The sequence below is a fragment of the Platalea leucorodia genome (genome assembly GCF_965183815.1).
Source record: "Platalea leucorodia genome assembly, chromosome: 10".
NCBI classification, from domain to species: Eukaryota; Metazoa; Chordata; class Aves; order Pelecaniformes; family Threskiornithidae; genus Platalea; species Platalea leucorodia.
The window spans coordinates 12,517,193-12,530,868 of NC_138832.1; the positions used below are offsets into that span (position 1 = coordinate 12,517,193).

Genomic DNA, 13,676 nt, shown 5'->3' on the forward strand with positions numbered 1-13,676 from the left:
CTTCTCTTCTCTTTTCTCCTCTTCTCTTCTCTTCTCTTCTCTTCTCTTCTCTTCTCTTCTCTTCTCTTCTCTTCTCTTCTCTTCTCTTCTCTTCTCTTCTCTTCTCTTCTCTTCTCTTCTCTTCTCTCTTAATGGGTTTTTTTCCCCCTTTTCCCAGTTGTACCAGCTTATGAGACTTGTAGGGAACTAGCATTCTGCAGTCCCCTACCCCTCTGCCAAAGCTGGCTGAATTTGACCCATGGGTTCCAATGTTAGTGGGGTAGGGACTGTTGGACAGACTCTTGAAAGCACGTGCAAACACTTGCTGCACAGTCTTTCTTAGCTAGGGGCAGAGTAGGGATTCCCTAGTGAAACCAGCATGTTCTTCTCACCCTGCACATGCCATGCCCTGTGCATGAGTGGGAGCGAGGCTGCGGGTGCAGACAGGGCCACCGCTTTCCTCTCTGCTGTGCCACTTGCAGGCATCAGTGCTGCCTCCCCCTCTGAGGCAAACCCTTTTTTCCTGGCTCCCTGGCAGGAGAAGGACCTGCACTCAGGCCTCATTGGGCCACTGATCATCTGCCGCCGTGGGGTGCTGAGCTTCGTTTTCAGGCGGCAGCTGGCTGTGCAGGAGTTCTCCCTGCTTTTCACCATCTTTGATGAGACGAAAAGCTGGTACTTCCTGGAGAACATGGAGAGGAACTGCCGCCCTCCCTGCCGCATCCAGCAGGACAACCCTGACTTTAAGAGAAACCATTCCTTCCACGGTGAGGACCCCTGCCCTTGCCCTTTCCATCCCACAATCTATACTGGGATGGAAAAACCCTGGAGCCTTGAGACACTCCTGACTGCTGCCTTCCCCAGCCATCAACGGCTACGTGAGTGATACACTGCCCGGGCTGGTGATGGCTCAGCAGCAACGGGTCCGATGGCACCTCCTGAACATGGGCAGCACTGAGGATATCCACTCCGTCCACTTTCACGGGCAGCTGTTCAGTGTCAGGACTAGCCAGGAATATCGCATGGGAGTCTACAACCTTTATCCTGGTGAGATGCAGCACGGGCACTGTGCACACCCCAGCTGCCAGGGCTTCGTGTCCATGCCCATTAGGAAATGCCAAGCCTGCAGAGGGATAGCAAGGAGGGGGAATGGATCTGGAAGAGTCTGCCTCTGTGTTTGCACAGCACTTGGCACAGTGGCATCCGATTACAGCCAGTAACTCCCCTCTGCTCTGCTCTCCATTCCTGGCCAGGTGTCTTTGGAACGGTGGAGATGTGGCCCTCACATGCTGGGATCTGGCGGGTAGAGTGCAAACTGGGAGAGCACCAGCAAGCTGGGATGAGTGCTCTCTTCCTCGTGTACAACCTGAGTGAGTGATCCTCTTTGTGCTCTGGCCCGCTTGCTGCCATGGCCATGGCCAGCATGTTTTTGAGCTCCATCCCCAGGGCTCTCAGCATTTCCTCTGGGGTGGTCCAAGTGTGGTCTTCTGGGTTTTCACTCTGAAAGAAAGTCACGACTTCAGCCCTTGCCACCCTACACAGTGCAGCAGAGAGCACAGAGTCAGGTACATGGTTGGGGTGAAGGATGGGAGACCAGCTTAGTTTGCCTGCAAATATCTGCTCCCAGAGCTCTTGTTTTCCAAAACCGAGGGTCCCTGGACTTTCTGTAAAATGCACTTACCCCAGCAACTACATGCACATGCTGCTGCCTGCCCGTGCTGTCGGGAAGGTGCAGTGCCCAGCTGCCTAACCAGATATCAAGAGGTAAACTGAGGCACAGAGTGATGGCAGGAGGCAGCGAGCGACACTGCCTGACTACAGGTGGCTCTGATAGAAACAGCCCCAAGAGCAACTGCAAAATCCACAGGAAACCTCTGACTCCATTCACCCCAGAACACCACGTTTCTACCTCACCATAAGTAAGCACTGGGGGAAGTGGTTTGTGAGAGCAGTATTTTATCACACAGTGACAGTCTCTCTCCTCTTCCTAAGGGAGTATTAAATGTCAGCCAGAAAATGTTTCCATAAGCTAAAAATCTGCTTAAGATTTCAAATTTGCATTTTCCCCAGACGCATTTGCCATGCAGCAGAGATGTCAAGATGTGACGAGTCACTAATAATGATGGTTATTATAAGAGACAAACAGCCCTGTGCTCAGCAGACCATAAGTGAGACACAGAGAGACAGGGATGTCAGGCGGACTTTCCTTCAGCAACATGATATTTGTTTTTAAAAGATGCTGCCTAGCAACAAAAAGGCCCAGAAGCAAGGCACAGGTATAAGGAAGAGACACTTGTCAGCACTGCTGGGAGATCAGGATATGGGAATGAGAGATCGGGGACTCAGGGATAGGAGTTTGGCAAGAGGCTGCTGTGGCTGTTGCTGGGAACTCTCTGCTGGTGACATCAGGGTCAGGAGCAAGAACTTCCAGCACCTCTAAAATTCAGGGATGGATGTGGAGGCATCTAAAACCCACCACTTGGTGTGAGGCAAACAAGCCTGGGGGCTCCTGGAGGCTTGAGACAACCTCCCTGAGCCTGGAGGCTGCTACCCAGCCTAGGCTTTTCCTTCACAAGCCTTGTTACCTAATCAACTTTCCCGGGTTTTCACCCTCCTTCTCCCTGTTTGGCTGCAGACTGCCGAAACCCTCTTGGCCTGGCCTCGGGCCACATTGCAGACTCTCAGATCACAGCGTCGGGTCAGTATGGTGAGTAGGGGTTGTCACTGCAAGGAAGGCAGGTGAGGTTGGGGCAGCTTCAGCCAACACAACTCACATGCTTGCCTGTCCAAGGCTCTGCTGGGTCCCTGGCAGAGTCCTTCCTCCATCCGTGCCCGTGTCAGCGTCCCACTTGGAACCTGGAGGTGCCTTTCCACATGTCTGGCGCATCATGTCAGTGCTCTGCCACCCTGTACGTGGCTACTAAACCCTAGGGTGATCCTCAGGCCTCATCCTGTGGATGGACTTCTCACCGCCTCGGGCTGGGCAGCACCAGGGGTCAGCAGCACCCTCATATCTGTGCATTCTCCTTGCAGGACAGTGGGCTCCTTACCTGGCAAGGCTGGATAACACTGGCTCCATCAATGCTTGGAGCACTGATCGCAGCAACGCCTGGATCCAGGTAAGAGGGGCTCTGTGGCTGGAGGCACCACTGGTGCATTGCAAGGGCATGCTCGTGGCTCATGCAGTGTGCAGAAGGCCCCACACAGATGGCCAGTGTCTCCCCAGCTACGTCCTGCTATTTCAACTGCTTCCCCTCTGGGAGGGGAGCTCTGAGATCCTAATGGCAGTTGGCCTGGCCATGGTTGCTGCTGGCTTGATCCCCAGATCCATCCTCAGCACAGCAGAGGAATCACTTGATGGTCCAGCTGTAGCACTGGATTGTGCAAAAAAAACCCTGAAGACCAAGTGAGAACAGCTCACCTCTCCAAACAGCTCTCCCCTGCCCTCTCCCAGCTGTTGGCTGACTTGTACCCTTATGAATGACTATTTTAACTAGTTTAATAGCCTGTGCTCAGTTACGCCACGAGGAAGCGAGTTTCACGGGTTTACAGTGCATTGCCTGAACATGGCTTGGGTTTTCCATCAGAAATGAATCCCTGACTTTCGTTCTCAGGTGGACCTTCTGCATCTCATGATTATTCATGGCATAAAAACCCAAGGAGCCCGACAAAAGTTCTCCAGCCTTTACATCTCCCAGTTTGTTGTCTTCTACAGCCTTGATGGGCAAAGGTGGAGGAAATACAAGGGGAATGCCACCAGCACCCAAATGGTAAGGCAAATGGGTCTCGATGAGAGTGTCTTCCCAGAATGAGGTCTCTTGGGGTGATGAGGGCTAGGGAGAACTGCACACAAGGCAGAGATCTCCTGAGTCCCTGCAATATTTGATTAGGGCAGGAACAGTGAGCATTCACTGCCAGGATGACTGAATCACGGATCATAGATCTGCAAGGAACTTGCTGTCTATGCCCATCTTTCTCATTTTAAATTGACTGAGCTATTTCTTTCCACAATCCCAGGTGGTTGTGAGATCCACTGCTTAATGTTATGTTGCATGTTACTTAGAGCTAGGCATAAGATTTTGCCTGAATATCTTTTTTGACCCCAAAGACAAATTTGGCTTTCTAAAAACATTGTGCAGATGCAGATGATTTGGGGGATCTCTACTCATTAGAAAAAAACACAACCTAAATATACATAAGCTGATCATTCCAGCAGGAGAAGAAAAGTATCCAGAAAAGCCTCCATCATGTACACCAGCTGTGGCCAAAACTTCTCCCAGGTTCAAAAGTCCCAGGAGTGACTTTTTTTCCTTCTTTTCTCCCCTCTGTTTGGTGAAAATATAAAAACATGTTCATTTGCATGGACCCTAAGTTTCTCTTCCTCCTGTTTCTCAGTGGTTCACCCTGATTTGGCCCATTCACACTTCTTTGGTCTGAATCACATCTCAAATCATTTCCCTGAGCTGCCGTTCTCTTGTAAAGATGGTGACAAGATACAGAAGTGCTAGACAGAAATGTTCATCTCCCAATAATCCTTGTCCTGTCTAGCTCTCTTTCCACTGGTACAACAATCCTTTTTCTGCCTTTCCCTGCAGCTGTTCTTTGCAAATGTGGATGCAACCGGAGTGAAAGAAAATCACTTCAACCCTCCAATCATAGCCCGGTACATCCGCATTAACCCCACTCACTACAGCATCCGGACCACGCTGCGCATGGAGCTCATCGGCTGTGATCTGAACAGTACGTCCCACCTCCAGACACCAAGCATCAAAGCTGGGGCCTGATCCAGTGGGGTGCTGAGTGCCAGATCCACTTCTTTCAGGACTCCCCTGGCAGTTGTGGAGGGGGAAGGAGGAGATGGCATTGAGATGTCAGGGGAACAAACTTGGAAAATCTCATTATGGTCTTAGAGATAGCAATTACCAGAGGGAGAGCATGGGGCCAGCTCTCACCACTGCTTTTTCCTGAACCACCAGAAACCTCCAGCAGCAGCTAAGCTGATAGCTGGGGAGCTGCTGCCCCAGTCTGGGGGAGCAAGGAACAAGCAGAGACAGACACTATTGGCTTTTCCTCTGGTTTTGCCACTCCGAGGCAAGACTGCTCTGGCTCACAGTGTGACCCGGGGCAGTGGTGCTCTGGGATCCTTTCTTTAGCTTCACACACCAGCAGGGAGGACTCTCCAGCAGCTACAAGCAGCAGTGGCTTTGCTATCATCTCATGCCACAAGCCTGCCGGCTGGCTTTGAGACAGCTGTACACATGCACACCTGATCACACCGTGTGCAGAGTGTCTCCCTGCCAGGTATTCCTGTCCTTCCCCTGGAGACAGGTTCTCGTTATGTGCTGGCGATGCACAGATTCTTCACATTCCTCCTAGATAAAATCTCCAGTGAGAAAAGAACGTGGGACAAGTGGCAGGTGTAGTTTGGCACTCCCCAGCCAGAGCCATGCCGCACGCAGGGGCCCTGAGCAGTGCACGGACCATGACACTGTAGCAAGGCACAGGAGAACCTGTAACCAGGGAAAGCACATGGAGGGCAGCTGGAGCAGTGACCAGCCAGAAGGCATCTTCATGATGGGTCTGTTACCCCTCTGCAAGCATTGCTTCTCTTTCAGGCTGCTCCATGCCCCTAGGAATGGAGAACAGAGGGATCCCTGACCAGCGCATCTCTGCGTCCTCCTACAGTACCAGCATCTTCTCCAGCTGGTCACCCTCCCAGGCCCGCCTGAACCTGCAGGGGAGGACCAACGCATGGAGGCCAAAGGTAGCCCATGCAAGGAGATCCCCAGGCAGGCAGCTGGGGCATGGGCAGGCAGGTGGGATCCCAGCAGGCAGGCTGGGTGCGTGCAACCTCTTCTAGCCCAGGCTGCGTGGGGAGCGCGCTGTGTAAGCTGCCTGCACACAGGCAGGAGAGTTGCCACACTGATTTACCACCCAGCAGCTCCAGCCTGGTAGGGCAGGTGAAGCCCAGGACTATGTGCAGGGCTAGCTTGGCTTCAGCTGCAGCAAACATGTCTTTCTCATTGCTGCTGAAGGGTTAAAGGCAGTCTGTCCTTCCCCAGAGCAACAGCCCCAGAGAGTGGTTGCAGGTGGACTTTGAAGTAACCAAGAAGGTGACTGCAATCATAACCCAAGGTGCCAAAGCTGTCTTCACCCACATGTTTGTGAAGGAGTTTGCTGTCTCCAGCAGCCAGAACGGAAGGCACTGGAGCCCAGTCCTGCAGGATGGCAAGGAGAAGGTAGGCAAAGCTGCTCCATGCCCAAAGGCAGCCAGCACAGCCCTTGGCAGCAAACATGCTCACAGGATTTTTTGCAAGAGCAGTGAGCTGGGCTGTGCTTTTTCCTACGTAAAGCATTCCCAAGTGGTGCTTGTCTGGGTTGATCGTGTTGGTAAGTCATGGGCTCGCTATACCAGAAGAGGAGAGTGCACCTCTGATTTCTATCTCCTCTCCAGATTTTCAAAGCAAACCAAGACCACGCCAGCACAGTGATGAATACCCTGGAGCCCCCTGTCTTTGCCCGCTATGTGAGGATACACCCCCACCAGTGGCACAACCACATTGCCCTGCGGATAGAGTTCCTTGGCTGTGACACTCAGCAGGAGTACTGACAGTTGCAGGGCCAGGCACGGGCAGCACCGGCCTGAGGACCCACATCCAGCTGGACACTGAACTCTCACCAGGGCCGGAGCCAGCCCTCCAGGGCCCTGGCTGCCCCTGCTGCTGGGGAGAAGGCGGCCTGCAGAGCTGTTGTGGTAGCTGGCTCATTTTCAGTCTCTTCCTGTCCCTCACCTACCAGACGCCATATAGTCAGACGTAATGCTGAAGAATTAAACAGTAATTTTCCAGGGTAATGCTGAAGAATTAAACAGTAATTTTCCAGTATCTCTCTGCACTTTCTCCTCTGCCCCAGGGGCTCAGTCAGCATTACCAGCAGCTAGTAATTAATTAGCCCCAGAGCTTCTCAGCTTCTTTTTGCACAAGCTCCTGCTGCCCGAGCACAGTCCTGGAGGAGGAGGAAGCAGCAAAGATAAGGGCTGGGGAGGAGGCCCTGCTCCAGGCCCCAGCATCCATTTCACAATCGGTGGGGATCAGTGGCTCAAGGGAGGCAGGGCTTGCTCAGGCTGACTCAGCACTGGGCTTTGGCCCTCCACTTCCCTTCATCTTCCCATAACGCTCCTGTTGCCATGGCTGGGTGCCACCATCCTGCTTTCCATGGCTGCCTCAAGCAAGCCCTCCTTGCTCACTCACAGGAGGAGTGATTGGCTTGTGAATTCCCACAGTGCCCCATCCGAATCAGGTAATCTCTGCTCACACCTATAAGAGATGCAGCCTGGGGCAACTCTGAGGAGAGCTCTGCCAGCAGCACCAGGGGACGGTCATGGTGGGGACCCCAGGGCCCTGCCATGAGGCAGGGTGGTTGTGCAAGGAATGGCTGCTCTGGGCCACCCAGCTCCTGCCTGCCCTTGGGTGCACTGGGCTGGCTGTGGTGCACACAGATGCTCCCCTCTACAGTGGCCTGTGTCCAGAGGAAGCAGGGACACGCACTGCAGATCAGCCCAGTGGTGTGACCTGTCTGGGAGCCCACAGCCAGTGGAGATCAGAACCTTATGTCTCAAATGAAGAAGGGCTGAAAAAGCCTTACGCAACTGCTGGGCTCCACATTGCTGTACAAGGAGCCTTTGCTGTGGCCCTGGCAGTGACTACATTACAGCCCCAAGCAGCAGATGCAATCACCCTTTGGCTTAATTGCATTCTGACAATAACCAGGCACAGATGTGAGGAGAGGCTGCCTGGCAAGCGCTGGCCTGAAGAGAGGAATTGGAGGCATAAGCTTCTCAAAGGGGAAGGCCTCTGCCTGAGGCAGGGCAGCCTTCAGGCTGGGAAGACAAAACCTGCCACCTTGGGCCCTTCTCAAGGCAACCTTCCTCAGCTCCAGGCTACTACATCTCTGCTGAGCGCAGTGGCCAATGCTGCACAAGGACAGCTGGCTGCAGTCTCTGGACCACCAGTGCAGAGGAGCATCCCAGACATGGTGAAGGACCTGACGGCAGAGAGAACAAACCAGAGACATCAGTTCAGCCCCGAACAGCAGCTGGACTGTAGACAGACACCCGCACACATTCGCTGAGGAACTGGCCCAGTCCCCCATGTTGATGCCCTTGGACAAGGGCAAACATCTGCACCCTCTGCCCATGGCTACCACTGCAGGCCAGGCTGGGCCTGACTAGCTGAAGCTTAAATACCTGTCAGGGTGAGGGACTGATGGGGACTGGTCAAGAGGAAGGGGTTTTGGCAACGCAAAATTGGTGAGAACCACAAGCCCACCCAGGAGCTGGCTCAGATGCAGGTGTAGTCAGTCACACGGGACTGGCTGCTCCGTATGGTCCTGGCTGCCTTGTGTCTCTGGGCTGGTACCCAGCTCTGCTTGGTGAAACAGGGACATGGTCCCTGCCTGTACCAGTGGATGCTCAGGCTCATCCTGCCTCCAGAAACAGGCTGCCGTGTTGTGACACATTTGTCTGGTGACACAGGGTTAGATCAGAGAAAAAGCTGTGTGCACCAGAGCCCCCTCTGGATTATTTTCAAAGAGGAAACAAGGCTGAAATCTCTGCAGGCGACCGAGCAGCCTTCACCAGCCAACCCCAAGCAGCTCCACGATGTTCTCCAGCCACCCAGGAAGCAGTGAAGGGGCTGTGCTGAGCGAGAGCACTGGGAAGGGGCTGTGGGCAAGCAGGCAGATGTGTCAGAGCCTGCCAAGCTCTGGCATCCATTACTGGAAGTGTCTCTTGACATTTATCTTGTGGGGAATGGAGACTAGATGCTGTTTCCTCCCAGCACAACACAGATCTGAGATGCATCACAGCCTCCGCCAAGCTGTGCAGGGGAAGGGCTGGACCAGCACAAAGCCCTCTGCCTCTCAGTCAGGGGATGCCCTGCCTAGTCACCACCCTGCAAAGAGCCCTGCTGCGGCAGGGGCTGCCTGACCGAATCCTCCTGGACACTGGGGATCTTGTTCTCTTTCATGTCTCAGCTGCTAGGATTGCCTGGGCTGGGTGATCCAGTGATCACACAGCTATCTGGTGTCTCCAGGAAGACAAAACACATCCCTGCCATCCCTTTCTAGTATAGCCCAAGCAGAGATTATTTTGCAATCCAAAGTGTGTGAGGTGTTTCAATGCTGAGCCCCAGGCAGATAAGCCATGAGCCAGTGCTCCTTCTGAATTTGGCTTCTCCTGTGCTGGATGCAGAGCCCCCAGTATGCATCCCCCACCTGAGCCAGATGTGGGGGACGTATGCAGGTATTGCAGCTGGGCAGACAGGCACCATTCACAGAAAAAGTTGCCAGCACACAACAAACAGGCAGCATCATGCTGAAGAGAGGACCTGAGCAGGGACTGTGGCTGACAGGGAGTGAAGCGAACTCAGGAAAGCACAGCTTAATTCCCAGCTCAGCCATGGGCCAAGCTGCTCACCACCTCCTCTGCCTCAGTTTCCCCATATGTAACCAAGAGGGAATGAACAGACTTAGACTTCCCTTTTCTGTCTGTCAGGTGTCTCTTGTCACATTTCTCCCTCCCACTCTGTATTCCACAATTAACTGCAGGGCTTCTCTCTGCTCTCCATGTCTCTTGCCTCCTACCCCACATTGTTACCAGCCTGTTTCTAGCCCATGAGTGCAAGAGGAGCCTGGAGCCAAGCAGTCCTGCCTCCAGGATGTGCTCAGGGCAGCACATTTCAAAGCCATGCCCCACGATCCCACTGTATGTCCACACTCCCTCTGCCCAACCCCCTCTCTCCAGGAGAGGCAAGGCTTGCTCTCAATGAATATTCCTCCTCTGGGACTGCCTCAGCTGCTGGGCAAGGATGCTCCAAAGTGCCCTGCAGATCCTTCTTGGTCAGCTGGGCAGGGCTAGGGGAGATGATGGTCCAAGCAGCATCCTCCAGCCTAGTGGACATATCTGTTGGTGCTGAATGCAGTCAGGCACCCTGGGACTTTTCTAGGCCCCCAACCTAGTCCTTTATTTTCTCATCCTATTGTAATTTTACCGACTTTCCAGGGAACCCCACAGACAAAGTCTGGGCCACAGGTCCCACTGTGCCCAGCTGCAAAACACAGCCTTCATGTCTGTCTTCTGCACCTGGTGCTGACTGCCCTGATCTTCTACCATCACTGCAAGCCTGTTGTGTGATTTGGTATACTTCTTATACAGAACTTGCTTAACATTAGTAGCTAAATTTGCTGAAGCCTTAGGCTGCAAGCTGTGAACTGTCACCCAGATATGCTGAACTTTTACCTAGTTGAGTAAAAGAAGGCCCCCAGAGCTGGTTTGAGCTAGAAGATAAGGAAGCAAGGAAGGCTGCTGCCATCATCAGCTGACGCAGCAACCTTAGAGATAAGAGAACAAATGGCCCGCCCAGAGACAATTAAGGGACCCAATGAAGAATGGGAAGACCCCAGACCCTAATATTACTACTGGTCAGAACTGTCACGTGAGGAGTGGGGAACTTAGATAGTAAGGGTATAATTGCCCAGGGATTTCTTTGTTTGGGGTCCCTCTTTGGAGGCACACAGCTCAAGGTGCTCTGCGTGTCAGATAAATAAACTACTTATTTACTCAGCAGATTGGCGACTCGTCTTCTTTGAGCAGGAACCTAGCGCTGAGCCCTGTTGACGGTGGCATAATTCCTGGCAGGTGGCATAACTCCCTCAACAAAGCCCACAGCCACTGCCCAGCTGGGCAGCGTGAGGCTGAGGATAGGGCACGAAGTGGATCTGGAGCTACATGCGGATGATGCAGAAGACTCCAGCCAGGTGATCCCACATAATCGCACAACAGCTGCCACAGGAGAGAGACTGCCTGCCCTGAGCAGCACTGACTGCCCACTCCAGCCACCTCTGACTGGCAGATCCACAGGCTTCTGCCTCTTAATCCCCATCCACTTGACATATCTGCTGTGGAGGAGAAAGGGGTGGGCAGCTAGCCCTACGGGGCAGTCCTGGTCTGGAGACCACTGCAGGAACTTCAGCCCAGGGGGCTGGAGGTTTCCAGGAAGTTTCTTGGGAATGATGAAGTTTTTCAATGCTGGAGCAGTGGGCACACTTCCCCTTGTGATCTGGGGGCTCCCTGTCCACCCTGTTGGCCTCAGCCTGCAGCAGACAAGGCACCCAGCAGCAGCCCTGACTGGGGAACGCTCTTTGTGGTGCCCCAAACGGCCCTCTCATCCTCTGTGTACATGGGTACATGACCAGGCTTGCTCCTCCACTTGCTGTGCCCACAAGTAAAACCAGTTTGCACGGAGGGCACTGGCTTTGTCCTGGGGCTAAAGTTCCTTATGGTGGCCCCAGAGCGAGGGAAGTGGCATGTGTGTATGTAGAGTGAGAGGGGCTGGATGCTGCACATCAGCACAGAGAAGAAGGCCTGGCCCTGCCTCAAAATACACTCAGATCCAAGAAAAAGGAGGGTTTCTAGTGACTCTCTGTTCTCCCCAGTACAGAGTTCTGCTGCAAGACTCAAACAGCTTTTGGGATCAGAGGGATTCATTTTGGCAGCATCAGGCGTGTGAAATCTGAGTCAGGATTGAACGTCCCTGGGTCTGCCACCAGCAACCCCCCCAAGGCGAGCAGCCCTGACCACTGCCTGTCCCACAAAGACCTCCTGGGAGCGCAGGCCCTGGCTCACATCCCTCTCCCATCACTTCCTCGCAGTCACTAGGACATGTCTCTCCCACAGGCATCTGCTGGTCCTCGCTGGCAGACTAGCTGAGCAACGTGTGGTCTCACCTCTACAAGAACTTCCCACGGGTACTCCTGTACATCCTCCCCATCACCCTGCTGATCCTACTGCTTCTCTGCTGCCTCACATACATGTGTGCGACACCCACCATCTGGTCCTTTTCTCTGGGGCAGGTTTGCTCCTTGGGGTCGTGCTGTCTGGGTCATAGCTCCGAAATCCCCACAGTCATGAGCAAGACATAGCAGCAAGGAGGTGCACCTCTGGCCACCTGTGTAAGATGCAGCAGGAGAAGATTTACAAGGGAGGATGCTGAGCAAAAGCTAGTCCCCAGTCTACAAGGCCAGAGTTAAAAGTAAGTTAAAAAAAAGCAGACAGGGCCCCAGAGCACAAAGCTTATATCAGAAGTTTCCCCAAGTTTGCAGCTCAGGGCATCTGCTCAAGAAGTAAGCTTTCTGGCTCCATTTGCGTACAAAGATGATGCATTCCTGGTGACATAGTCTGAATTCCCCTGTGGGATGTGGACCCCCAGCACCTTTCCCGCCTCTGAGCACCCACCTTCTGAGGGGCAAGGCTGGGCTGCCTTGCCGCAGCAGAGCTCTCTCCTCGCTTCCTGCCCAGGCTATGCTGCTGGGGCTCTTTCCTCCTGGTAGCATTAGAGGAGCTGCTGGAGCCAGTCGCATCAGTGCCTGCAGCTCCCACACCTCCTCTTCCCCATGTCTCACAGCATTCTGGGCTTTCTGATAGCTCAGTCAGGAGCAGTTTTATTCCCACAAGGCAGGAGAAACTTGCTGTCAGAACCAGATGGATTTTCTTTCTTTTCTTTTTCTCCTCCTCTTATTCCCCTGCTTTCCTGTTTCCTTTTCTCTAGGGATTTACACCCTTCGTTTCCTTGTATTTCTTAGTGTAACTTTAGACTGAGGCAACCTGGGGAACTTGTCTAGCAGCAGTGTGGGAGTCGAGTGCAAGGAAATCTCAAAATCTCCAGGATCCCAGGAATGACATGAAAAATCTTTTCAGTGATTATCTTAAAGACTATTCCACCAGAAGTAATTTCCCACCCCCAAATAAAGCTCAGACTTCACCTGAGGCTCTGGTATCAGTAAGACTCATAGCGAGAGCACAAAAAGTTTGACAACAGCCCTTCCCACCAGGCACAGCTCACAAATGCAGGCTTCTGCCATCCCACCCATAGTCATGCGACTCGCAGGTGCACAAGGAGGTGGAAGGCCCAGAACAGCACAAGGAGAAAATGTCTGTCCCTGCCACAGCCCAGAGAAATCCCTGGGTCTCTTCACCGTGGAGGCACCCCGGAGCCCTGCACACCTGCGGGGCCCAGAGATGACCGCAGGCTTGTGAGAGCCAGGTATGCACCAATGCTGCTTTGGAGAGGTGCTCCCTGTGTCATTGCTGGGCCTCCGCCCTAGCAGTGAGGTGACAAAGGCTTCTCAGATCCAGCCTCCTGCCCTGGTTTTGGCAGCCCTGTGGGCTGGTGTGAGGGGTGCCGCCAGCCGCCCCCCAGCAGGGTCCCACGAGCACCCAGACTTGCCAGCACCTTCCCGGGTGTGCGCGGGCTAATAGCCCTGCTAGTGCTTGCGCACCTCCAGGGGCTGGCAGCGGCCAGGGGCTGTTCCCAGCAGAGACGTGATGGGGACTCTGTTTCGCGGGGGAAAAGATCCCAGGCGGGCAGCGAGGCGAGGCTCTGAGCGGCAGCTGGCGGTGCTCCCGTTCCACGTCTGGGACCGCGCCCCCCGCCGCGGCACCGCCGGGCGCCGGCTGCTCGGCACCAAGCCGCTGCCGGGGCGGGGGCGCAGCCGGGCTGCGGCACCGGCGCGGCGGCGCTGCCCGCGGGGCCGGCCCCATCCCGCCCCCGGCCGCCTGGCTCCGCCCGGCGCCGCACGGCCCGCAGGCCTACCCCCGCTGCCTCACGGGCGGAGCGTGCGGGCAGCCCGCGGCGGTGCTG

The 13,676-nt window shown here is 54.4% G+C and overlaps 1 protein-coding gene across 1 annotated transcript in view; it reads left to right on the top strand.

Annotated features, from left to right (window-relative positions):
* The window catches only part of LOC309595705 (coagulation factor VIII-like), a gene marked incomplete at its 5' end in the record, with an annotated part of 11,785 nt that extends 4,583 nt beyond the window's left edge, over positions 1-7,202 (top strand). The window contains 10 exons of the mRNA XM_082322963.1: positions 518-746; positions 844-1,026; positions 1,233-1,349; positions 2,615-2,686; positions 3,013-3,098; positions 3,594-3,749; positions 4,575-4,719; positions 5,595-5,743; positions 6,042-6,218; positions 6,434-7,202. Coding sequence (XP_082179089.1) covers positions 518-746; positions 844-1,026; positions 1,233-1,349; positions 2,615-2,686; positions 3,013-3,098; positions 3,594-3,749; positions 4,575-4,719; positions 5,595-5,743; positions 6,042-6,218; positions 6,434-6,589 — 1,470 coding nt within the window. The 3' untranslated portion in view covers positions 6,590-7,202. The remainder of the gene's footprint in view (positions 1-517; positions 747-843; positions 1,027-1,232; positions 1,350-2,614; positions 2,687-3,012; positions 3,099-3,593; positions 3,750-4,574; positions 4,720-5,594; positions 5,744-6,041; positions 6,219-6,433) is intronic.
* Between the last annotated feature and the right edge of the window lie 6,474 nt (positions 7,203-13,676).